We start from the raw sequence: 25,605 nt of genomic DNA on the forward strand, positions 1-25,605 counted from the left end.
TAAACATGTTTCCTTAAAGAATTTTAAGAATTAGCTATATGTAGCTATGTCTTTACGTAAGAGACATTGTTTTGCATTAGCACCTGCCGTGAAGCCTGACAACCAGTTCAGAATCTGTTTGCTTCGTCACATGCTACATTTTGGCAAATCGGTTTTAAAGATGTACAAACTAATACATTCATGCTTGTAAATGTAACAATGAAACTATAGCTCTACTTTCAAGGGCAATTTTACCCAGAGCTGCCAAGTAAGGCGAAGAAGAAAAATCAGTGTTAAAATGTGTTGAAATTAAGAAACCCGAGTAGAAAACCATCCAGAGTTGTTCTACTGCATATTTCAAAAGGCATTAAGGAAGTTAAGCTTCCACAGACAACAATATCCAAGGACTCGAAGTGAAAGACAAACTTCACTGTGTCGTCACAAAGGCTCAGCCATGGAGTTAGTATGGAGTGATGTATTTGTATCTGTTCATACACTTATATAGTCTGCTCTCACCAGCCACACTGTATGTTCAGCTTTTTTTTTCTCTTGTGAGAACACTGCACACACTAGATTTGAAGTTGCTGTCTGGTGAAGACTCGTACACAAGTCTGGTTCATAAATCAACAGGAAGATTAACGAGCTGACATGTGGCGACTTTGCTGTAGAGAACGTCGGGTTGCACTTATAGGTTGCACCGTCATAAATCTGCAGAACCATCACCGAGAAGAGGGCAATGGAGCAGGTACAGCTCCCCTTTCCCTCCAGCTGGTGTTCCATCAGAAACCACTGCTGCTTGATGTTGTCTGTGCCTTTGGTGCTGCAAGACTTCTGTAGCTTTTTATCAGTATGCATACTTGCTCATAAATATTTCTTGCCTTCTATTTCAAGCTTACAGTATATTGTATACTAAGTATTTTATTACATGCTTACAACTAACATCTTTTTCATCCTATTTACATCTGACATTTTCTATTTTGTCATATTTCCACATATTGAGATATTGCTTTTGAAGGCCTGTATTTGATGTAATACATTTCAAGAACAATTTGGGGTTCGCTATTTTTCAGTTTAAAGCATAAGACTGTGACCCGATTTAGAGTATTTTACATGTTTTGATGCAACTGTTTTGGCTCATTGCCTCTGAAACGTTCTCACTGTACTCACAGCATGCTTCACACTTTTTAGCCCAGCGAGGAGGCACAGAAAATCATAAAAGTGATCAAGTATACGAAAAAGATAAAGACTGCAGAGACAGAGACGGAAGCAAGCCATGCTGCCAAACCACAAACAGCATAGGAAGGAAGAGGCATGCAGGCCACATGGGTGGAGAAAGACTGTGTCGTCCGTTTAGTTTTTTCATAAAGCAGTTCACACTGAAAATGGTCAACTGACTCTGACTGTCTCTTTTTGATTTGGTTAAGTGTTTGTGTGCTGCCTGAGCCAGGTGGCATCTAATAAATAAATAATGAAACGCACACACGGGGATAAAGAGGCCACCCATCCTGCTGACTCATGCAGAACGGGTTGACAGACAGTAGAGGCAGCCTCCACAAAGAAAATGAGAGGGAGAAAAAGAAAATGACTCCACTCCCTGTGCCAACGCATGAGTCTGTCTAACAGCTACTAAATGTTACGATGTAATACGTCTCACACTGCAGTAAGAAACATTTGAAAAGAAAACCAGACACAAATATACAAATTCTATGTTTTATTTCTATCTTATAACAGAGACAAGTTGTGATTGATTTGAAAACAAAAGAAATACAAATAAAAAATACTGTTGTTTCTTTTCCTTAACTGTAATAATCTAATCATTTCATATCTACCCAGCAACAGTGCATGGTGCAAAACATCCCTGATTGATTAAAAAATCCTAATAAGCTTGCAGTATCTAGCGTTAAATTTGTCAGTAAAAACAATGTGAACAAAACAGTAATTAAAGACCAGATTCTTAGAGGTAATAACAGTATATATTAAATGTTATAAGCAGAGATTTATACAGCTGTGAAAATGAGAATGAAATTGGCCTTTATTGGACCGTTTATGTTCGTTTAAGTTCCATAATGTTTCAACACTTTACATTATCTCTTACAGGAGCCACTTCCTTGTTTTGCATTGTTGAAAACCCCCAATCTCATAGCACTCAAGCTCTAAATTTCTATATAAGAAAACATACATTTTCAGATCTCTTTAGACACAATATCAACTTTATCCACAAAAGGCGGACCTGCATCATTCAAAGCAGCAGATCCCTCTGAACATCGCCGTGGTTGGGCTCAACTCATTCCAATGTAGCGACCTTAAAACGTGGACAGAAACTGCAAGTCATCGGACTTGTGAATATCCTGTTATGATGTTTATTGGTGTATTTATTTACTATATGAATATAAATATGTCCTCATACTATTTATTTTAATTTAAATTTCACTTCCTGAGTTGGTCTTACCTTTTTTTTTTTCCCCCACCTGCCCTCTTCTACAGTACACAATATTCGATGCAGTTAGTTGCACTGTATGCAAATTGTTAGAAAGCCACACAGGATTCTGAATAAAGCTTACTTACATTGATTTGATTTTTAAAAAACATTTATTTTCTGAGGTACTGAGTTGAAAACCTCTTGTTGGAGGGGGAAAGGTGGGGCAGGATGACAGCCGAATTCCAGCTCCCCCCCCCCCCCCCTCTGCTTAAGTATGTGCTTATGCACTGCACTCACCCTGACCTGCCTTTGCAATCTGGAGAGCTGCGGTGGCCTGTGCTCATACTTGCACAGAGGGCTTTAGAATGAGGACAGACAGCAGCAAATAAAACAAGACACACCAATTATGCAACGAGGGTAAAGTGTGATAGGGTTATTAGAAATGGGCAGTGAGATACCCTGCAACACTGTAGAAGGAAATATTTTTTCACCAGTTGCAACAGCCTGTACTGAACTATGGACTGCTTTCACTGGGGACACCCTGTATGCCAACTTAATGTACGGTAGAAGAAATGCAAAACGGCCCATTTGTGACATCATGTGGAAACAGAGATGGTTCATTTTATACAAACAAGCACAAAGTGTCTTTTGAATCTGAATTCTATCAGGGTGACTGTGTCGTTTGGGGGTTCACAGTTGTCACAGGATCCACTGATCATTATTTAGAAAATAGTTTGATTCTCTCGTCTACGGCTCTTTATGCTTATTTCAATGGCAAGCAGTTAAAAAATAAAAAGCAACTCGGAATGAATGACTGCGGTCACAAGCAATGCAAGCACTTCCATATTCTTGGCAATATAATTTACACAGCACAATTTAAAAAGCATACAAAATGATGTACCAATTGCTATAAAGTGGTAGCTGTTCACCTGGGAATTACTTGATTTTGCAAACAAAACTTTCTGCTAAATTCACTGGGAATATACGATTACCTCAGGTCTACAATAAAATAAATGATTTTGTGCGAAGATTCCCAATTGGGTATAATTTGGTCTATTACTTACATTCTTACAAACACCGCTCTCTAGTGCTCATGTTCCTAGTTGTAGCTTGCATGCAACCCGCATTTGGTGTGGGTTTAGATTTAAATAAGCCCACTCTTTGTTTTTAAGACTGACTCAACTGGTCTAGAGCCCTTCAAACTGGAAAGGTCAGAGCAATTATTCATCATCTCATCTGACAACAGAAAAAAATGGAAAGCCTTCGAGCCATTTTCTCCTCAGTAGGCGTCTGGTCTTGACTCTGCTTGTTAAAGTTTATTAAAAATGAAATGCCAGATAAATAGTGGTATCTACATGTGGAACATAAATGGCACATGGTGATTTCATATTGTGAGGATTATTGAGCAACAGAAGCTCAGTGACAGCCATTCAATTCCTGTTCCTCCTACTTAAGTTAAACTTCATAATCAGCCAACAATCATTAGAAAAAAAATAGACATTTTGCATTGGAGACCTTCCAAACCAAATATCTATTTTTTTAATTTTTTTTTTATAAAAACAGGCAACATCTGGTTGAGAGCAGCTTTGGCCGTCCTCTCCTACAGTCACCGAACATCATCTTTGGCTAAATCACACTGAAGCAACATGTGAAATGCCCCTTTGTTTGAATGAAGTATAAACTGGGCCAAAATCACATTTTCCAGCTTCTAAGTTGAGTGAGTCTCATTCACAAGACTCCTCCAGCTGCTGTCATTCAAGCTACCACTCTAACAGACAAGCACAGCCACCATTCATGGTAGACAGTTGACAAACGTGACAAAGCAATGGCAAACACAAAGTGATCCGCATGATGGCATGATTCAAATAAATGATTATTTTTATTCATCTTCAACTTGCAGTGAACTAAAAACAAAAACAAGAAAGAAATCAAACCATGTCGGTTTCATGTATCTACAAAAGGAAAAGAAAAGAAAAGAAAGAAGCAAAACTATTTCACATCCATGACTGCGTTCTCAAATCATTGGTTTACGAAAGGGAAAAGAAAAAAAATGTTATCTCATCGTGAATCCATTTCAATGGATTCAGCTGCACGTATATGCACCTGTGTGCCCAGTGTGTGTGTGTGTGTGTGTGTGTGTGTGTGTGTGTGTGTGTGTGTGTGTGTGTGTGGTATGTGCCGTTACCGTGCAACTTGATCCCAACCCCCCCCCCCCCCCTCCATCACAGACCTCTGAAACAGGATGTACAGAAGCTTGTGTTTAGCATTAAACAGTGCAGAGCCTTAACATAAACAGCAAAGACTCCTCTTCCTCTCTCGCCCCTCCTCCCCTGCACCCAGGATTGAAATTACATCACAGATGGGTAAGAATCCATCTCTACAAAATGACAGTAAAACAGAACAGAGGGTACAGGAGGAAGAAAAAAAACAAAAAAAAAAAACATACATACAGAATACAGCAATTCCCTCTGAATCATTCCCACTTTTTTACACTCACACAAAAAAGTGCACGCAAACAGCCAAACAAACAGTTAAAAATTGTTTTAGAGCGAGAAAAAGCATGATTGAACCCTGGACACTTGTCTGCTTTGTTGCCACTTGTCGCCAAGGGAGAAATAAGTTTGGGAGGTAAAGAAAAAAAAAAAAAAAAAAAAGAAGTGTGATGCGGACAGAGGGGGGAGGGGAATCCAGCGGCTGTTATTTCTTGGCCTTGGCGGCCTTGGCCGAATTTCGTGGCGGGGTGACCGGTCTCGCAGATCCCATCCCTCCCCCTCCGCCATAAGGATACAATTTCTTATCTGCTGGCTTCAGAATCTGTGAGAAAAACAGAGAAAATTGTCATTGACAAACAAAAAATAAGCTAAGAACATTAAAAAAGAAAATCAATATGCCATTCAATAGATTCTGTTAATGGTAAACAAAAAAAATGAAAGTACAATCACAGGCTGTTTTACACACCTGGAAGGAGCACATGAGTGTCTCATCCACACTCATCATGGCACCGGCGTTGTCGAACTCTCCACAGTAGTTGGGAGCAGAGAACAAGGTGACGAGCTGCCTCTTAGCGAAAAACTCATAACCGTCTTCAACCACCTGAGGACAGAAATGAGACCGTCAACACCACACACACAATAAAAGGGTCAGCAGGTCGCTTGTTTGTACCGCTTTAGTCCAGTTGGTTTTAAATATTCTAAATAAAAACCTACATAAAATAACACCACACAACCAAAACAATAAATAAATGGACTCTCAGGCTCAATTAACACAAATGTGCAAAGTCTTATAATTGTCGTAAAACTCCTGCTCTTTATTCTGGCATCGTGTTGGTGACACTCTTTGAACAAACATGCCCGTAAACATCGAGGTCAGCATATATGTTCCTGGGCAATGGAAATAATATACTGTTATTATTCATTTCGGTGGTGTTGCCCTTTAAATAGCTTAAATATGGTGAACTGAAATCAAATTTCCACTATTCCTTTTAGTTTACATTAGAGAAGATACGATGGTCCCACAGGCACAAGGCCTCCTGGCTAAACATTACCTGATGTGCCCTGCATATTAGGTCCATGTCGTGTTTGTGCAAAAATTTGGCCACCACATCTGCCCCGAATGTGAAGGAGACGCCGCGGTCGTTTTCACCCCAGCCAAGCACATCTTTGTCTGGATCAGCCCACAGCAGGTCACACAACAGACCCTGGTCAGGCACGTCTGTGGGTCGCATAACTCTGCGGATCTGCTCCATAGACTGAAGATCAGGAGAGAGGCCTGGAGAGAGAACATACACCCATCTTAGTCTGGTTCTTATCATCTAAAAGGGTATCACCTAATCCTCGTAACATCTTATATAAACAACGCCCTACCTCCATGACAGCAGAAGATTTTCTCATCTACTATGGCAGCCACGGGTAAACAGTTGAAGCAGTCTGTGAAGGTCTTCCACAGCTTTATGTTATACCTTCGCTTACCTGTCAACAAAAGAGGAGCGTTGAGAACTTAGTGGAACCGTTAAAGAACACATTTGACATGTTTCCTGTTTATAAAAACACTCTACTTACACTCGTCATAAAAGCCGTAGATTCGATTAATGGAGGCGCATTCATGGTTTCCACGCAGCAGGAAAAAATTCTCTGGATATTTGATTTTGTAGGCTAGAAGCAGGCAGATGGTCTCCAGTGACTGCTTCCCTCGGTCTACGTAGTCACCCAGGAACAGGTAGTTGCTTTCTGGGGGGAAGCCTCCATATTCAAACAGCCGAAGCAGATCGTAGTACTGACCATGGACATCACCTGCAGAGGGCGGCAGAGGAGAGCAATCTAAACACCACACCTTTACTGCTACAGGGTGGAGCTGCTTATCAACTGCTACAACTGGCAATCACAGATGAGCAAACTGTAGTGAATCATGAACAAAACCTCAGGTGATCATCTGCAGCCTAACCCTCTTCGTGGCTTTATGGTATTTCACACTTGGGCCTTGGTGGGTTTTTGAAACTCACTGACCACTACATTAATAAAAACTCACCACAGATTTTGAGGGGAGCCTCTAGTTCAAGCAGGATTGGCTGGCTCAGGAAGATTTCACGGGACTTTAGGCAAAGGCCACGGATCTCCCCCTCGGTCAGCTGGACATTCTTCCCTGGTCGAGAGCCCTTGACTGAAAAAAAGGGAGATAAAAAGGGACAGACGTTTTAAGAGAGAAGCAATAAGTCCACACAGACACACCTATGATCAGAGCTACAAGAAAGTGTAAACGATGAAGGACATAAGGAGCAGCAGAGAAGCGTAGGCCTCAGATTATAAACCAGACTGGGAAGTAAACACCTCCCACCAGCAAAACGCTGGCTAACCGTTAGTCTAGTCAGGTAATCACAATATTATACACTCTCTGTACAACAAGTTTGGAAATTATATGTTATTTATCAAAAAATACACTTTTATCAAACCACAACAAAATGAGTGTGTCAAGTATTCACAGAGATGCAGCGTCAGTGGAAACTACCCTGACATCGTCCTCTTTTTGCTTAGCTAAGAGTTCAAACCCGAGATAGACATGAAACCCACTTCCCCCTTCTAGCCAACGTAGCTGCTGCAAAGACATTGCAAAGCCGTAACTGGGACTCACTTAATATAGACTGTTTAGAAACAAAGAATTGCACCGTTTCAAATAAAAAGGCCACAAATAAACAGGTCGAAACATAAAATTAAATCAAATATAAACTGCAGATTACATTCTGTTCCTGCCTGCCGACTGATGCTATCTGAAAAATTCAGCAGGTTTGTCAAGTCCATCATTGTCACGTTTCTTCACACTTACCACACACTCTGAATGGAGCCGAACACAAATCCTGATTAACACTTGAACGACGTTCATTTTCCCGACAAATCATTAAAATCACACGTGTCGTCATGGCTCAAGTGTTAGAAAAGGTAGGAGTGTGATGCCAATGACTTCAACAGGAACACATTTAAAAAAGTATTCTCACATGCATTCACAAATTATTTAATATCAAAGTATTACTACTGCTCACAATACAGATCACAACATTTGCACATGGACATGCCAACCATAGAGCGCGTGCGTAAGGCCATAACACTGCATCTCAGCGTCTGTGTGTCGACTGCAGACTTTGGAATCTGGTTTGTTTGCATCACTGACAAAGTAAATCATACTCCCATTCCTACATGCGCTGATTTATGCCAAAGCAGAATTATACCAATCACGAGTCTCATTCCCACCAAACAAATTCCATCACAGCCTACAGAACGGGTTAATGTACGTATAGCGACAACAGACTCGCCTCAAACCGTTTCAGTGACTATTATTTACACGCTGGGTGTCAACAGTATGCAACAGTATGTAATGGAATGTAACAGAGCTCACTCTAATACGTTTGTGGGGATTGAGTAAACCGTTGTTAGGTGTTCACCAGTTAACAGACATGCTGTCACCTTTACATGCCAAACAATCAAAGTGACACATACTACCAGCAGAACTATAGCTCTATTCAAACTAGATGCATTTCACAACATTAGGTATGTAATTGTACTTCCTACTACTGGAAAAAATACGAGCAAATTCAGAGGCGCAGCTACAGATGTATGAAATAATAGCCACTTAGTCAATTACTTAGATTACGATTGATATACAATTAATGACACCACCTCATCTAAAGAGGAGGATATCATTACATTTGGGAATCAAAATCTCACAATTTGAAGCAGGTTAACTCAATAAACTTTGTTAAATCTTGTCACCTTTTGGATCACAGAAAAAATAATTTAAGTGATAACTGCCAAACTATTTGCTTGTATAGATATGGAAACGGAGATACAGATCAATTTGTTTGTTACAAGCAGAGAACCTGACCCTCAATCAAAGACCATCCCTCAGTAAACAGATCCAGGTGTCATAGTGCTTGCAAAGCACTCGGAGAGTGAAGAGTAGGAATCAACAAATGGATACAAAATGTTGGCACAATCCTGAAGTAGAAACTAAAAGCAAGGCCCTAAAGAGTGAAAAGTAGATATAAATACTGCAGTGCTGCTTGTCACTTTAAACCTGGATTACAGAAGGCTAAGCCTCGACAGAGCTTACTCCAAAGTTAGCCACATAGCCAGTGGGCAACTGTGAGCTTATCATGAGGGGTACAGACAATAGGCTTTCCACTACGCTGATCAGGGGGCAGAAAACAAAGAGCCGGACCAGCACAACAGAAAAGCCACCGGGGTGCCGGCAGTGCTGGAATCAACAGTTGGTTTGGTCCAGCACTCCTGACTCAGTGCTGCTGGGTGTTCTGGCTGAGCTCATGTGATGTCATGCTGTTAGCAACACACACTCCCAGAGTTCACTTATCTCTAGATCTACGCAAGTAATCCAATTGAAACCGCTCATTATCCAAACACTTTTAATTGGTTTGGTCTCGAAACACAGTCAGCAAGCACGAGGGTTACCTTGTTGTCTCCATAGGAGACTGAGCTGTTGTGGGATGCAAGTTATCAATCTGTTGATGCAGCACCTGCAGTGAGGCAAGTGTTCTCCACTAGACTTGAAGAGAGTAGACCAACACAACAATAATATTAACTGCAAAGTGGTTATTCTCAGCAACATAACTACAGATGGCGACAAAAGAAAAAAAAAAAAAAAAAAAAAAGGTCAAGTGAGTTACATAAGAGGATATAAATACTGCCACTATCGGGCTTGTTTGTCTTCCCCTGCGTTTGGCAGACAACCTTATCGTGGCCCAAGTATAACGAGCTATGTACAAAACACAGCACAGCAGGGTCCACTGTCAAAGTCAAACTCCCTATGACTGCACAGGCATATTTGTGAATAATCCGAATCACCTCCACCAGCTCAGTTTAGGCTGATCATGAAGGGCCTATATTTAACACGGTGAATAAACCCTACGGTCACATTCGCTACGAGTGTTGGGCCTGGGAACGGTTTCTGCACCCAGCAGATCTTCTGATACGCTGTCTAATGGCGCGATTCTTATAACATTTTATTTTGGCCGCAAGACACCAACATACTTGATGTTGCTCCCGTGAAAAAGTTACACAAAGAAGTGTGTATACCAACAGCTCCATAGGGGAAAAAACACATGCGTGTACATGTGAAGCAGGCAGAATTGCAGCACCCAGTGCACTTTCAGCACAAGGACAACTACAGCGGTCACAACCCTGTTTGTTGTGATCTTTAGCTGAACTGTACAGTCGGGTCTGAAGATTTATGCTTCCATTTAAAGCCTTCAGGGCTGCTCTTACACAATCATCATGTGGATGCAGATAAAACAGTCCTGTTTTCCCTCACACACACACACACACAAGCAACTTCAACCTAAACAAAGCTTTCTCCACACGTATACAGTGGGCAGCAGAGTGATGGTTCATGTACGATTTGTAGAGCCAATATACGTCTAAAAAAGGTCTCCTGTCTTCAGCTTCTTGCTTGCAAAACCATTCTAGGGCATTTTTCACAACTTGAACCACAGTACAGTTATTACAATTACTCAGTACTATCCTAACACAGGCGCTTACGCAAATGTTTTTTTCAATGTGAGCACTCAAGATGAAAGAAAAATGATGTAAGCAGTCTGTACATTGCTTTAAAAACCAGCAGTGGAAGAGAAGGCAGCAGTTTCACCTGGTAAGCATGGCCCAATCAAAGCGTTGTTTGTACACCTCATTAACTAGTCCCTAACGAATGGTTGTGGCTCAAAACTGTTATCAGATCCTTAACTGCAAAACAGAAAGCACAACACTCATGTGACTGAGACGCTCTGGTGGAAAAGGGGACACAGAGGATGGAAAAACTATGATTACAAGAGTGTTGTTACAGTAAGCCAGTGTCAAGGAATGTTTTCATCTACAAGTGAAAGTAATCCTTTGCTGCCATATTGCAAACAGCCACTTTTTAAGCTCCTCCAACAAATAACCGTAATTATTCAGACAGGACTTTTCTTTTATTCTGGGCTGAAATACTAGTGAGAAATCATCATGCATTATTTAAAGCTAAGCTAGTAGTGTATGAGAAAGTGTCATTTTGCGTAAAATGCGATGTTCTACTTCCCTACTCTGTAACGCCATCCATTCCCCCTTGATTTGCAATCCGGTAACATGTATGCATTTCTAATAAAAACAGAAACAGGTGGCTATAATAAAAATGACCTCTCCAAACAAATAACATGAGCTGAACTATCAGTTAAGAGCAGGCTTGATGTGGCTACAGCCTTTCATCCAAATCCAACCACAGAGCCTGAGAGCACAGCAATCTTAAGTAGGCTACTACAATACACCGTATCCACCTTTAACCCGGCCGACTTACCTGGAACATAAAACACACATTCCTCTACCATCAACCATCTAAACTAAACACATTGCAACACAGTGGGTTTGGTCTTCCTCACCTTCCAACAGACGCTGAATTATAGAGTCGATGTTTAATTTGTCTGGCTCCGCCATTTTCTTTATTTTCTGACGTTCTCGGGCAGTCAAGACCTTGGTTTTCCGTGTTGCACCTTAGATTTCCAGAACAGAAAGAACGAGACACATACTGACAAATCCTCGTAAAAAACGTCTCAAGTCACATCGGTTATCTAACAAGGGCCTCGCGCTAGCTAATCGGGCAATGTTAGCAGACTAAAACAATGAATGAGCTTAAGCGACCTAGAGCTAACCGAGCTAGCTAGGTAGCCACTAGCCGAGTAACGAAAGCTAACACTACACATATAAACCGAACGGCTAGTTAGCTTACGTTAGCGATGGAAAACTTGCAAACAGATGAAATGTCCCCGAACCTTGTCTTCGGTTTGACGATAGTCTTTCTGGGGTGAATAATGTGTAGATGTTTATTCTCCGAGCTCAATCTTGGCCCCTTTCCTTCGATTTGTCCGGGTTCCTTCACTCGTCCCCCAGGAACTTTAAAAGAGGGCCGTGGCTACCGAAGAGTCAACGGTTACGTAGGCGGCTGTGTCAAAACGAGCTCTTCACACGTTTCTCTCAGAGCCGTATAAAGAGAGAGTCGCGTCAACGGAAGTTCAAAATGCGTGATCGTGACGTGATTCGCGTTACTTCAGAAAGTTCCAGGAAGTCCCTTGGCGGGCAATTTGAAAGCGTACAAACAGAGAGACAGAACTGAGATTTTTGCTCATAAGTAATCAATAAATAAACGGATTTACAATATTCACATAGAGCAACGACATGTGTTATTAGTTACATAAATGTTAAAAGTAAAAATAGCAAATAGTTAACAGCCTACAGTCTATTCTAACAGTTACCCACCTCGTTGATATATTTGATTTTAGGCTAAAGTTCCCTTGTTTAAAGGAACAGTGTGTGAAATTTAGTGGCATAGTAGTGAGATTGCATATGCAAGCAACAACTCACCCCTCAGGTATCACATATCTTTAGGATTTGATTAGGAGCTACTCTTATCAATACTCAGTGATTTATAATTTGAATATAACTAAATATTGTTTCTAGACCAGCAACAGTAATGTTTACAACAGCAAAGTGACTATACAAAGGCATTATCTTCACTGAAAACAAGTCTAAAGTGTCAATAAAATAAATAACATTCCTGAGTTTTTAAGGTTTCAAAAGGCTAATAATCAATGATGAAGAACACAGAGATCACATATCATGTCATTTCTCCTGTCCTCTGTCCTCCTGGCGGCTTTGTTTCAGCCAGCAGAGAAGTTTACAACAACAAAGATAAACAGACTACAGACAGACAGCTTTTGTTTTAGCTTGTTGGTAAAAAAAAAGAGAAGCTTTTGGCCGAGCTTTCGTGCTGTGCTTGTGGAAACAAAGTGGTGGTGGACGAGAGACTGGGGACAAAGGGGGCTGAATAAGGTTTTGCTTTTCTTTACATTTTCATGCTTGTTGAACAGATGTATTGATAAAGAATTGGATTTGTACTCGCAAATATTTTATTGCACTAACAGTAATGAGCAAAGTTGTCATAAACTCCAATACTCTTCACTTCACCTGGTTCACTTCAGTGTCTCCACCTTAGCCTCTCTGCCAAAAGGCATAACTTACTTGCAGGTGGTCATACATCAACTGTAATGTGATCTACAAGGGACTTTATGAGAATAATCCCATATTCTGAGCAACGAGATGCTACCTAGTATATATATATATATATATATATATATATATATATATATATATATATAGATAGATATAGGTAGAACACATAACAGTTGATGTACAGCATCTGCTAAAATGCAGTTAATATCCATACAAGATTTCAAGTATATGTGTGAGTTGCCTGTGTGCCTCTCCATCACTGAACCCTCTTCCAAACAAATTCTAAATTGGTCTTACAAACCCAAACTATGCATGAGTCATTCTGTTTGCGTGTTTCTGAATGTGTTAATAAAGGCTACACATATCTGGTTTCACAACATTTCTTTTTTATTTCCTAATTTGAAACCCCATATTAAGATCTTGCGCAAAACTCCTAAACCCACTGTGTCTCGGTTTCCTAAATTAGTCTCCTTAAATTCGTCATCACAGTTTCGACAGAGGGTTAGGTGGGTTGATCTTGTGCAGGTATGGAAGCCTGGGTGGTATCCATTTGTTTGAACTGAGAACATAGAAAGAAAAAACCGCAGTCCTCTAGATGATTACATTTTCTTCTATGTCTTTCAGAATAATCCCAACAAACTCTCTTTATCAGTTTTCAACAAAGACTACTGATGCTAAGGCATCACAACTTTTTGTTTTTCCTGGAAACTATAAGGTTTAGTCACAGTGGTGTGCTGAGTTCCACAGGTGGAAAAAGAGAGGGAAACATACACACAGGACAAGTCCAGTCTGGTCTATATGTCCTTCCCTCCTGTTGGAGCACAACCCCACCCTACACCTCACATTCCTCTACATATACCCCATCTTAACACACAATCTCTGTATTTCACAAAACAGCACCTTCAAAACAAGGTGCAGGAAGAAAGGAGAACTTCACCTAATTTTCCAATTTTCCTATCAAGTTCAGAGGACACAGAATAAAGGTAGGCATCTTTTTTATTCACTTTTTATTCACATTGATAGTCTGAGCTTTGAAAAGAGATACGATTCTGCAAAAGACAGAGGATGAAAGTATTGGTTGAGGATTAGTTAAATGCATTTTATTGGGCACAAGCAAAAATCATGGACAGTGCAAATAAACAGCTGTTAGAGCGGAAAAAAGAAAAGAAAAGGTATTAATGGCTCAGCAGCATCTTTGTGATTTTTTTCAAAAAGTGTTCTTTTTGTTTTTGTCTGTGATCCCATTTTTTTTTTGTAACTATTCAAAGGGAAAAATGATCTTCAGGAATATGAACAAACATTTGATTTTAAATCCACTGATCCTCATTCGATTAGTTTCAGTGTTCAATCTGCTCTGAAAGTTTGTGATCTGGGTTGGGTCACATACGCTTACAAGTAAGATGTGTTGGTCGTGGCCTAAAACCTCTCCTTTGTTATTTCAGAAAATGTACGATTTTATGGTCATCCGGGTTATAATCTTTTATTGAAATATACAAAAGAAATGCAACAAAATTGTTGATAGATGTTAAAGGATCGTTTGAATTGTCGGTATGGATGGAGAACAAAGGGCAGGGCTTCGTCACATGAAAAGAATTTTCAACATATACTGTGTAAAAGAAATACACACATGTCTAGAGTGAATATAATATATATAGTTCAGTTTAGCACCTCCCTTTATGTCAAATTTTCTTTTAATATTGTTTTTGTTTAAATGTTCAATATCAAAACATACCATTCATTATAATAAAGAAATAGCAATCAAACTGTTTAACATTTCCTTTCTATAATTAATGAAATATCTTGTGACTCGTGATCAAAATGATTCCCTTCATCTGCATCACTTTTCATGCAAAGAATTAGACACATGTGAGTCCATTTTCCTTCCACTTTAACTATACCGCTCATCTTTATTTAGTTGAATCATAAAATGAACCTAAGATAAATAAGTGAGCCAGATTTTCCAAAATAGAAGATTCGAGGGAGTGGCTCGGCCAATCCTGGGTGGAGACCCGGGAGGCCGGAGCCTGTCAGGACACGAATTTGTGTAGAAATGTAGCCCCAAGCAACATAATCCTGTGAAGGCCCGCCAGAGTGAACAAGTGTTTGTCTGAGTGTGTGTTCATTCTTTCATCTTGGATCACTGCGAAAGATTCAACAACTCCTACATTCTACCCAAAGAAGGAAAACAAGAAGAGTTTAACTTAAACAGCACTTAAATAACAGTACTAGGAATTCGAAGTAGGATTTAAAGTTAATAATACATGAGCAATGAAACAAAAATACACAATGTAGAAACCGTAGCTCCTGGGAGACCAATTTAAAAAAAGCAACCCACCCCCTCAGATGGCTGGGGATAGGAAGTTGTTGAGAAAAAAGGCAATTACAAAAGAGAAAACGAAACGTTACGATTAAACTGAGGGCAAAAGAAAATGTAAAGGCTGCACAGAGTACTGAAACGTAGTGCTAACAGCTGTAATTTTACCCCCCTGTCTCTGATTGGTCTACTAATTCTTGTCCTATTACAGAATGGGATCTGTTGGAGTTCAGATTGTAAGTGTGTCCCTCGCGGTCCTCGGCCTGATCGGGGTCATCGTATGCTGCGCTGTCCCACGCTGGAAAGTGTCCTCCTTCACGGGATCCAGCATCGTGATTGCAGTGGTAATGAAAAGCTTCAGCCTCTTGTTATGAAAGGTCATGAGGATTAACTATAATATAGTGCATCATATTTTTTCAACTCATATGTTTTGTGTGAAAAATTTGAATCTGTAAGAGTAAGTAAAAGTGAAATATTTCAGAGTGACATTTCACCAGTGGACATGCATGACGTGATGACTGATCTTCCTTTTTCTGTGTGTGTTGAGTAGAGCACTGAGGAGGGTCTGTGGATGAGCTGTGTGGTACAGAGTACCGGCCAGCAGCAGTGCAAGAAGTACGACTCCCTGCTGGAGTTGGGCGCTGACCTGCAGGCCGCCCGCGCCATGACCATCATCAGCAGCCTGTTATGCCTCCTCAGCATCCTCATGCTGTTCTGCGGGGCCGACTTCACCACCTGCATAGAGAACGAAGACGCCAAGCCCAAGATCAGCCTGGTGGCCGGGGTGTGCCTGCTGTTGGCCGGCATCTTGGTGCTCATCCCCGTCAGCTGGTCCGCCCATATTATTGTGCAAAACTTCAATAACCCCATGTTGAATGCTAACTCGAAGAAAGAGCTGGGAGCGTGTATCTTTGTGGGTTGGGGGGCCGGTGTGCTGCTCCTTCTGGCTGGAGGTCTGCTCTGCTGCTTCAGCCGGCCCAAATCTGGCAGCTCCGGTGGAACCGCCAAGTACTACAGCAACAGCGCCGCCGCCTCCGCCCCCAATAAAAACTACGTGTAGTGGCTTTATGAAGGGGACTGGGTGTTTGACATAATTGAGGGAGGGGGTTTTAGTTGGTGAATGACAGGGGGGCAAGAAAGTAGATGACACCAGGGGTTGTTTTGGGGGGAAACAGAAAAAGAGTCTGTAAATACTGTCACCAATTTCCAGTTTCTTTCATTTTCATAGTTATGTTGGTGATGTTTTAAATCTTACAACTGTTTTACTATTAGGTGCTGGGTTGTGCATATGCTATTTAAAACAGATGCTGTAATTTACACACAATTTATGGTCTTGGAATTAAAAGTCTTTATTTTCCTTGAAACGCTTGACTTCAAATGTGTCTTTAAAAGAACCACACAAGTTTAAAGTGAAATTCAAGATCATGAAAACTATAATCTAAGCTCTACAGTAAACTCAACATTTAAGTATAGAAGCCCTGCCCTGCCTTTTTAGACCCTTTTTAGCCTCATATTTTACAAATAGTTAAAATCAACCATTCTGTCTGTATTTCGTTTATCACTTGTCTGATAAGATTCAATCTTTGCTGTTTCCTAATATTTGCAGTCAGAAAAAGCTGCTCAAGATAGTTTTTACCAAAGGCACCTCAGTGGGCCTCAGGGAGCATCTGTGTGCACTTGTTTCTCCAAAAGTCCATGTGACATTTTAAACATTTTATAAAACATTTGTTATTGCTCATTTTGTTTTGTTTCTCATTTTGTGAGAAGTATAAATGATTAAAATGGTGTGTAATTCAAACGTGTGTTTCATGTGTATTTAATTTCACAAAAAAATGAAAACAGTATTTTGAAAATACAGAGGATTTTATTCCAAACTAAATGCATATATTAAAATAGGATTTTTTTTTAAAAATGTATCAGACAAACCAAATAAACAAATTCAAGCCAAAGAAAAAAACCACAACTGTAAATTTTTCACTACAATCAGATTTACAACAGCACTCTCTTCTCTTAATGTCATTCTTTGCTCCATTGTTTCTCTCTTAACTTCTACTTTTGATTTATTTATCTTGCTTATCAAACCTCTCCAGTTTAATCCTTGCTCTCCAGCTCCTTCACGCGCTTGGTCAGCTCCTCTACTGCTGCCTTGAGGTCTTTCACCTCCTTTCTTAAGGACTGAACCTCCTGAGAAACAGACAGACACAGACAGAGTTACAATGTGATGGAGGATGTTTGATTACACAACTATTGTAGAATCGGTCGTCCAAAGGAGCTCAACAAAAACGTATAGAGTAGAAGTATAAAGGAGCAGAAATGGAGTCAAGTCCAAGTCAAATTTAAATGAACTACATTACTTGAGTAAATGTACTTCCACTGCAACTTTTGAAGCAGTTTCAACCCTCAATGTGACGTGATTTTTAGCTTTAAATGTCTCACCCCGCCGTTATCCTGTTGATTCCCAGCAGAAGCAGTCGTGGTCTTCAGGAGACTCTTGTGAACTTTGAACTCCTTGGCTTTGGTGGTTGCTACAAACCCGTCCTTGAGAGAGATCCGAATAGGCTGGCCATCTTTTCCTTGAAACCACTCATCAGCTTCGACTGAAGGCTCGGGACCGATGGTGTCTGGGTACAGATCCTCCTGGAACAGATCAGACTGCACAGGCAGAGAAGGAAAGAGGGAGTTAAGGTCAGAAATGCACAAATGAATCTACATGCAAACTATAAACTTATTTTGACTGATAAAAGCACGTGTAGTGTATATTGTACCTTGCGTGGCACCGTCATGACTATAGGCTCACATTTCCTCTCATGGAGTTTGTAGAACCTGAAGGAAGAAACATTTGTTAATATTTTAGGTTTTTGTAGCACAACGCTAGCGAGGCTAAAAATACGGAGCTACTTTTGATTTTATAAAGACATAACTAGAGGAGGATGTAACTAAATTTACACAAGTACTGTGCTGAAGTACAAATTATAGGTACTTTACTGTACTTTACTGTAGTATTTGCATTGTATACTACTATATACCTCTCCTCCTTACCATACAGAGGTAAATAGTGTACTTTTTACTTTTTACATTTGTGTGACAGCTTTAGTTTTCAGACTTTTCTGCCCCTTCCTGTCCAGTGAAATCCACATATCTCCAGATGTGTTGATGTTTAATGTTTGTGATAAACTGAAGGATGAAGTGTCCGTTTATGTGTTGAGATGTTGTGTCTCCTACTACTTAAATGAAGTAAGGGATCTGAATACTTTTTCCTCCACTGGACATGAATGTCTTTACCTGGTGATTTCACACTTGTTGATCTCCAGGCCCCTCTTGGGCATGTATCCCATCCCCTTCTGGCTCTCCTTGCTGCTGTACATGGACAGGTAGTGGACATAAGGGGCTTCATCGGTCACCTCAAAGTAACGAATGCTGCTGTCCCCCTGTGAACAAGATGTGAGCGTCAGCTGCATGCGTCTGTGTGTGGGTGAGACAGACACAGAAAGACGGTTATTTCAACATCTAAATCTAACCTTGCCACAGAGGTAGACGATGCCAGTGTCTGGGTCGAAAAATGGCAGAAGAACGCCACTACTGGTGTCCAGTTCCTGCAGGGTCAGGGGCTCCCCGAAGTTATTCTGCGAGAAAAGATTCAGATACAAAGAGTTAGATGTTTGATTATATCCTATTCAAGATCCTGTACAAAAAAGGCTGCTGGAGCAGACTGCAGGTTAGCCGAGGACTTATTTAATTGAGCTTGATGTGGGACATTGCGCAGCAGCCCCGCCCTTTGAGCTGTAAGCTGGCAGTTGTGAAACAGAAGTGTTGTAAATACAGTAAATAACTCCAAAGTAACAGTTTGGCTACAATACAGCGCTGTGCCATCAGTGTCTGATTTATTAAACCACAACCTTGTAACTGAAAAACCAATGTTTCAATCCCATTTACCTTATGTTGACTCGTCATTCAATATCTAAACTGGCCTCCCTTTCACACTGAACGAATGTAATCATGAACATGATTGTGTATGCAACATGTGGTTATTGAACTTACATTTGCATTTGTTATTAAACTTATTATTGTGTAATTATTTGAGGAATATTGCATGACTGCTATTTTTTTAAATTACCTTAAATGAAAATCTGGCAGTACTCCAAAGTACCCCTAGGGGTACTCATACCCCAATTTGAGAAACACATCTGGAGGGGAACTAGGACCTGACAACCTATTTTGTTACGAAAGTAAAAACATAATCCTGCAAAGGTGGAACTGGTATTTCTGTTTTTAATGTCTTCTTAATACTTAAAATACTTTAACTGTATGTGTCAGTCTGAAAACCTCAATACTTTTTATTTACAATAGAAGAATAAGAATGATGAATAATAGTAAAATGAGGACTGTTTTCAGCCAGAGACAGAAGAGAGTCTTGGACTTGGACATGGAGGTAGTTGACACTCACTGGGTCCCACAGCGCCACCTGTCTCTCACTCATGCGACTGAAGCCGGTACTGAGGATCTTCCCATCGGACACGAACACAGCCCGTATAGGCCTGGAGCCCTCGTGAGGCTTCTCCTTCTCCTGTAGGCGTGAGAGGCGGAGCAGAGATGGAGGCGTTACAGACAGAACTACTCATTGAGTCCAATTCAACGACGTATTTCAGTAATAAGTGTTCTGGATGGAAATAGAATTACTCCTTATGAGTAGAACAATATTATCATACTATTACATTTTAGATATTGAATTATACAATTAATTAATACCATGAGAATATCAAAAACAATTATCTTCTTCTATTATTATTATTATTATTATTATTATTAGCATGTGCTAGAGCAAAAAGATGATAATCGGATGAATGAAGTAAACTGCTGCTGTTTAAAAATGTTCCATTTCAGACTTAATACAAAAACATTATATCAAATTCCTATAGTTTAGCACTGAAATTCATCAAATTGCTGAAGAAAATGCTTACTGAGATGTCACTCACAAATTTAAGAAACAATTAGTCAATTATGAATTAGTCCCATCAAACAAAGATGTAAGCGAAAATGCCCAACATTTGCAGCCTCCCAAAAGGCCGTAAATGTAAGACATTTTAGAAGATTAATATATTTAGATGTCCGTTTGGATTCTGGGAAATCGTGATGGTTATTTGTTTGTATTTTCTGACCTGTTGTGGACAAAAATATGAACTAATTAATCTAGAAGACAAATCAAAGATTAATCAATAATAAACAAAAATCCGTAGATGCAGCCCTAATGATTACGGTCTGTGAGTCAAATGTCACTCCAGATGTTTGCTGACAAATATAATTTAAGACTTGTTTAATTAAAGGGAAGGAAAGAAAGAAGGAAGGATAGATGGAAGGAAGGGGAGGAAGCCTACAATGAGGACGGTGCCCTTGCGTGGGTCCAGCACTCGCATGGTCTTGTCCTTGCAGGAGGTGAGAATCTGGGAGCCGTCCTGGTTCCAGCAGGCGCTGTAGATGAGGTCGGTGTGAACGCTGTCGATCCTCACCACTGCCTCCCCACAAGCCACGTTCCACAGGATCACCACGTTATCACAGCCTGCATGGACACAACAGCCACAAAGGTGGTAAATGAAAAGAGGATTCACAGTGGGTCATTATCAAGCCATTGATCTACTGTATAAATCAAATTAATTCCAGGTAAGTATCACGGTAATGTTACGCCTAACTTTCTCTTTCAAAACATAGATGTTTTGCAAGTCTTTATCACTGACTGGCATAAAAGATTCAGCCTCAGATGAAAGTTTACGGTTGCTGTGTTCATTCCTGGAAAATACCCGCTGATACACAAGACGTGACATGTTTGACATTTCTAGTGTGTTTGGTGATAGCTGCCATAGCTACACAGACTACAGAGAGGAGCAACACAAACATAATCTGAACTTCATCAACGTATTTATTCATTCAATCAAATGCAAAAGACTGTTTGACCCACCTACACTAGACATTTACCACCTTTATCCCATGCTTAAAAGCTGGAACATCCATAATCAAAGGTTTGAACTGCAGTTACAGCTGGTCAATAATTCAATAATGGTTTATCTATTATGAATATCATGATATTATCAATTTCATCCACATTGTCCTGTCCTTGTGACTCTCAGCGGTTGGTATTTAGCAAGAGTTTGCTGTCTAACATAGTAGTTTAACCCAGTAATGCTGTGAGCCTCAGTAAGAGTGCTGATCAGTGTTCAAAGTGAACAAAGTGGGTGGAGGCTGTGAGAACTTCCTGTTCAACAAGGTGTGAGTCTCATTCAACAAAACATCTGTGACGTTACAGCACCCTGGTTCCTCTAATATACAAGCCAGGAGCTCTCTGTCAGGTCATTAAAGGCCGCTCCGGGTGCTCCTGTGGCTTCAGCAGGTTTACGAGGTTTAATAGTACCTGCACTCAGCAGCACATTGTGGGCGGTCGGGTGCCAGCTCAGGATGCCAACACGCTTGGAGTGGCCTTCCAGCTTGACCACAGGTTCCGTGAGTTGCGTGGTCAGCCCGCCTTCCGGGATCTCCCAAATCTATTTAGCAAGGAAACAAATTAGACTCTGAATTTACAGCATTACAACAAAACGTCATGTCATACATCAGTGAAAACGGAGTGATTCTGTTACATTATAGTGATGCCTACCATGACACTGCAGTCCTCAGAGCCACTGGCAATGATGTTGTCATTGTGAGGACAAAACTCGATGTCCAGGACCGGTCCCGTGTGGCCGCACACAGTGGGGTAGGACATGTCGACACGTCCTGTCTGCAGAGACAGAGCCACAGAGGAGGATGTTGAATTCAACTCTTAAAAAAAACTCAAAGTGTTCAAGGGACTGAAAGGTTACACACAACTATGATGGAGTAAAAAGGCCTTGATGATTTAGTCAAGGTGGGAGGAGGAAGTTGATAATCAGCTGATACAAATTCAACAGCTATGCCTCCAATTACACCTAATGTCTAGTAACTGGGTTAGAGAGGAGATCAGGCCCCAGGAGGTGAAATCCCATGGTTCTTCTGGTTCTCCTTCCTTGTCCCAATCTGGGCTGCCCTCCCTCCAAATATCATGCCTGACTCACGGCACCATGACCATTAATGCTGTGTTTCATCTGTTTGACTGAAAAAGTAGGAAGAGACGTTGATTTTAGCATAATGTATAAATCACACCTGTCTCCACTGAGTTCTGTGGTTGTTTTTTAACTTACAGGTTTGTAAGTAAAAAAAACAGAACAGGTTATTGTCCTTAAAGTAAGACGAGAGGAACATGATGATTGCACTATTATTCCTCTCAAAACAGTCTGTGTACCGCGTCTGCAGGACATTTCTCTAAAATTTCATGCTCACTGGTCCCTTTACTAATTTCTTTCCCTTGAGAATTGTATACACGAGAGATACGACCATGAATAATGTGTATTCCTCAGGGTTCACCATCAAGTTGAATTTAAGACTTTTCACATAGAATGCAAATGAATATCTGTTTCAATGTCGTATGAAAGTATGAACAAAGCCTAGAGGGGTTTATTTATATACAACATTTTGTAAATTGTTTCAAATTTTAAAGATTTATAAAATACAAATATGTTAAAACATAACATAAAGACCAAAATAAACTGGGTTAATCTGAAAATGTACCCTTTTCTGAATGTATGCCATCTGTCTGCATTAAGCGTTTTTACTTCTGCAAATGTAGTTCAAACTGTAACACATTTTTCAAAGAACAACCTAATCATGCTTCGGATGCTCGTGTGGATGCATGCGTCTTGTTTTTTTTTTATGGCTCTGTTCGCCCATCTCTGTGAAAATGTTTTTCCGACAGTCTAAAGTAACGTACAAAAACATTTTATATCTACCTACAGCTGCAGAAAATGTGCACGGCCTTCGTAAAATAAATGTAATATGTTTTAATGTCTTATTTTTGAGGAATTTAATGCTTTTTTCAAGGCCTGCAGATACCCTATGCATATAAGAATTGAGAAGCCTAGAGGAACATGCAAGCGATCCAAAGCAAAGCGTCATGTAGTTCACATACTTTGACAAATTCAGATGCTCAGATGATCATAAACAATGTTTGCAGTTTTCCACTTTTTCAGGAAACACAATAAAGGGTTTCAAGTCACCTAACGTACTATATAGGTGTCTGCAGAAAAACTGGGTTGAAGCCACATCCTGCCCGCTCTGAGCTGAAAACGAACTCCTAATATGGTGAAAACCTCTCAACGGCAGAGCGAGTGACGTGTAGAAAGACTCAAAGTCAGCATCAAACTTCCTTATTTAGCTGAATGGGTGATGGTGACTGGCAGTATTCAAAATGTTAAAAGGCATGTTGTTGAAAAAAAACAAAATCACACCAATCTAATTCTAAAATGATCAACACATCCAAAAATGGTATTATAGAAAGTAGAAGGACACAGAGAGCCAAGAAGCAGACATATTCCTCTTCTTTGTGTCAATACAAACAGGGTGTTTCCTGTGACCCACCTTGCTCAGGGGCAACACCATGAAGGCTCCTCCACCACTGGCGTCCACAATCATGGCCACAAACTTGGGGTTAACGGAGCAGAAGTTGCTGTCCCATGTCATCTGGGAGATTCGGATGTCATCGTAGCATTGGTCAGCTTTCACACCCTGGCCAAAGACGTGACGGAACTTACTGGACCTCACAACCTTCCTGGACATGGTGAACTGGAAACAAAGCCAGGGTTAAAAAGGTGACAGGGTCAGAATGAAAAAGGCAGAATTTTATGTGCAGGAAGCCCGTGGTAAAAAATTGTCTCTAATGGCGAAAACAGATCTGTTACTGTGCATTTCAAACGCACACCACATGTTGTCATGTGAATGCATATACTGTTACCTGTAGAAAGCATAAAAGTGTATGCTTGTAGATTTAATGTGGAAATAAAGTAACAGCCACAAGGCTGACGACACAGATGAGGGACACGACAGAGGAAAGCTTAAAAAAGAGGAAGTAAAAGCTTTCACAACTGCTTCCTCTAGTCTGTCTGTGACTGTTGTACGTACCCTCATCTTTCTTTAAATTGGAATTCTGTGTCTTAGTTAAATAATTGTGCATGCTGAAGATAATTCTACAATACAGCGGCATGAAGATAGAATGCTATTTACCATCAATTGAGCTGCTGTTTGGCTAAGACGGCACACGAGTTACCCAAAGCGGCAGTTACACCACATCCTTCAGAGTGAGCAACAAAACCACCAACCTTTCTTTTTTGCCAAATTTGGTGTTCACACGATCGGACATTGATTTTCCCACATACAGTACATACTTACAAATACATATCCTATCAAGTCACAAGTTAAATAACATGCAATAAATGCATCCTTCACCAAAGCAGATTTGTGTCAAATCATACAGAAGTCCAGTCAATACCAGCTGCAAAACAAACTGCACTATTCAGCAAGACTACCTCTTATTAAATACACTGAATATGTTTTACTTTACCTCCATTTGTAGATTTTACTTCCTGAAATCTGCAGCCGCGCCTAAGCTCAGACTCAGAAGAGTACAATAGCTTTGCTGCATGTGCATCACAAGACCTCTCCGGCTGCTCTACACCTAATTTAATAATCCTTTATAGAGTGAGCCGTAATTTTATCAGGAACCTAAACGCATGTCAATAATTTCTCTCTGTCGCTGTCTCTCTCTGTTGTGATGGAAAGCACTGCCTGGTACAAAGGAAACAATTCACTAACTGGAAACAGGAGAACTCAAGCCATGAGCATCAAAGATGCTAGATCCAAATCAGATATGTTCCGTTATCGTTACCTGCTATTTACCTATAATATAATAAAGGTACCTATCATAAAATGATATCTTCACAGATGTTTTGTAGGTGTAAACGAACTGCAGACAGATGTTGCAGGCCTACCTGGGAGTCGTGTAGGGGCGATTCAACTCAAGGAGTTTCGGAGAAGCACCAAACACCCTGCCACCAGAATGAAGACTTAGAGGAGCCGGTAGGTTAAAGTACATTACAAAACGACATGGAGGAAGTGAGAGCTTCAGACGAAGGTGGAAGTGGGAGGTGTCTCGTTTGACAGTTCAGGGTTGAAAAACCGAAGAAGGCCGCATGAAGGGGAAGGCGGTGGGAGTTTAATGGCGTCTTTTGTAGGATTATATCAAGATTCAAATGTCAGGAAAGTGCACGCTGTGCGATTGTCTGTAGATTGTATGTAATCCCTAGATTTCTGAAAATTGCAAGTAATGCACTGCTGAGGAGTACAGTTGAGAGCTGAAGGTGCAGTTTACCCTGAAATGTGAGGGGAAAGGTTTTGATGGGACACCTGTGAAACTGTGAGGAGTAAAAGTGCTTCAGGATCATTTATTCTTGATTATCTGTATTCAC

At 40.4% G+C, this 25,605-nt stretch overlaps 3 protein-coding genes across 4 annotated transcripts; 1 reads left to right on the forward strand and 2 right to left on the reverse strand.

Annotated features, from left to right (window-relative positions):
- Positions 1-1,728: 1,728 nt before the first annotated feature.
- ppp1caa (protein phosphatase 1, catalytic subunit, alpha isozyme a) lies at positions 1,729-11,841 on the reverse strand. Of its 2 annotated transcripts, none has more exons than XM_079177218.1 (8): positions 11,697-11,841; positions 11,307-11,417; positions 6,923-7,054; positions 6,457-6,687; positions 6,262-6,366; positions 5,943-6,166; positions 5,357-5,491; positions 1,729-5,212 (listed from the first exon to the last, which is right to left on the reverse strand). In XM_079177218.1, exons 2-8 carry the CDS (start codon positions 11,359-11,361, stop codon positions 5,096-5,098), a joined length of 999 nt encoding a protein of 332 aa, XP_079033344.1. In that variant the 5' UTR covers positions 11,362-11,417; positions 11,697-11,841; the 3' UTR covers positions 1,729-5,095. The 2 variants fall into 2 exon arrangements, with proteins under 2 accessions (XP_079033344.1, XP_079033345.1); XM_079177219.1 differs by having other exon boundaries at positions 11,654-11,841.
- Positions 11,842-13,822: 1,981 nt separating this feature from the next.
- Positions 13,823-17,045, forward strand: cldni (claudin i). Its single transcript, XM_079177217.1, has 3 exons — positions 13,823-13,916; positions 15,459-15,591; positions 15,798-17,045. Exons 2-3 carry the CDS (start codon positions 15,460-15,462, stop codon positions 16,305-16,307), a joined length of 642 nt encoding a protein of 213 aa, XP_079033343.1. The 5' UTR covers positions 13,823-13,916; position 15,459; the 3' UTR covers positions 16,308-17,045.
- Positions 17,046-17,101: 56 nt separating this feature from the next.
- Positions 17,102-25,243, reverse strand: coro1a (coronin, actin binding protein, 1A). The gene is made up of 11 exons (XM_079177216.1): positions 25,129-25,243; positions 23,723-23,926; positions 21,888-22,010; positions 21,648-21,777; positions 20,620-20,801; positions 19,692-19,811; positions 18,766-18,870; positions 18,530-18,675; positions 18,013-18,070; positions 17,684-17,899; positions 17,102-17,431 (listed from the first exon to the last, which is right to left on the reverse strand). The coding sequence occupies exons 2-11, from the start codon at positions 23,918-23,920 to the stop codon at positions 17,339-17,341; spliced, it is 1,371 nt and encodes a 456-aa protein (XP_079033342.1). The 5' UTR covers positions 23,921-23,926; positions 25,129-25,243; the 3' UTR covers positions 17,102-17,338.
- Positions 25,244-25,605: the final 362 nt, after the last annotated feature.

The sequence above is a fragment of the Pholis gunnellus genome (assembly GCF_910591455.1).
Source record: "Pholis gunnellus genome assembly, chromosome: 17".
Taxonomy (NCBI): domain Eukaryota; kingdom Metazoa; phylum Chordata; class Actinopteri; order Perciformes; family Pholidae; genus Pholis; species Pholis gunnellus.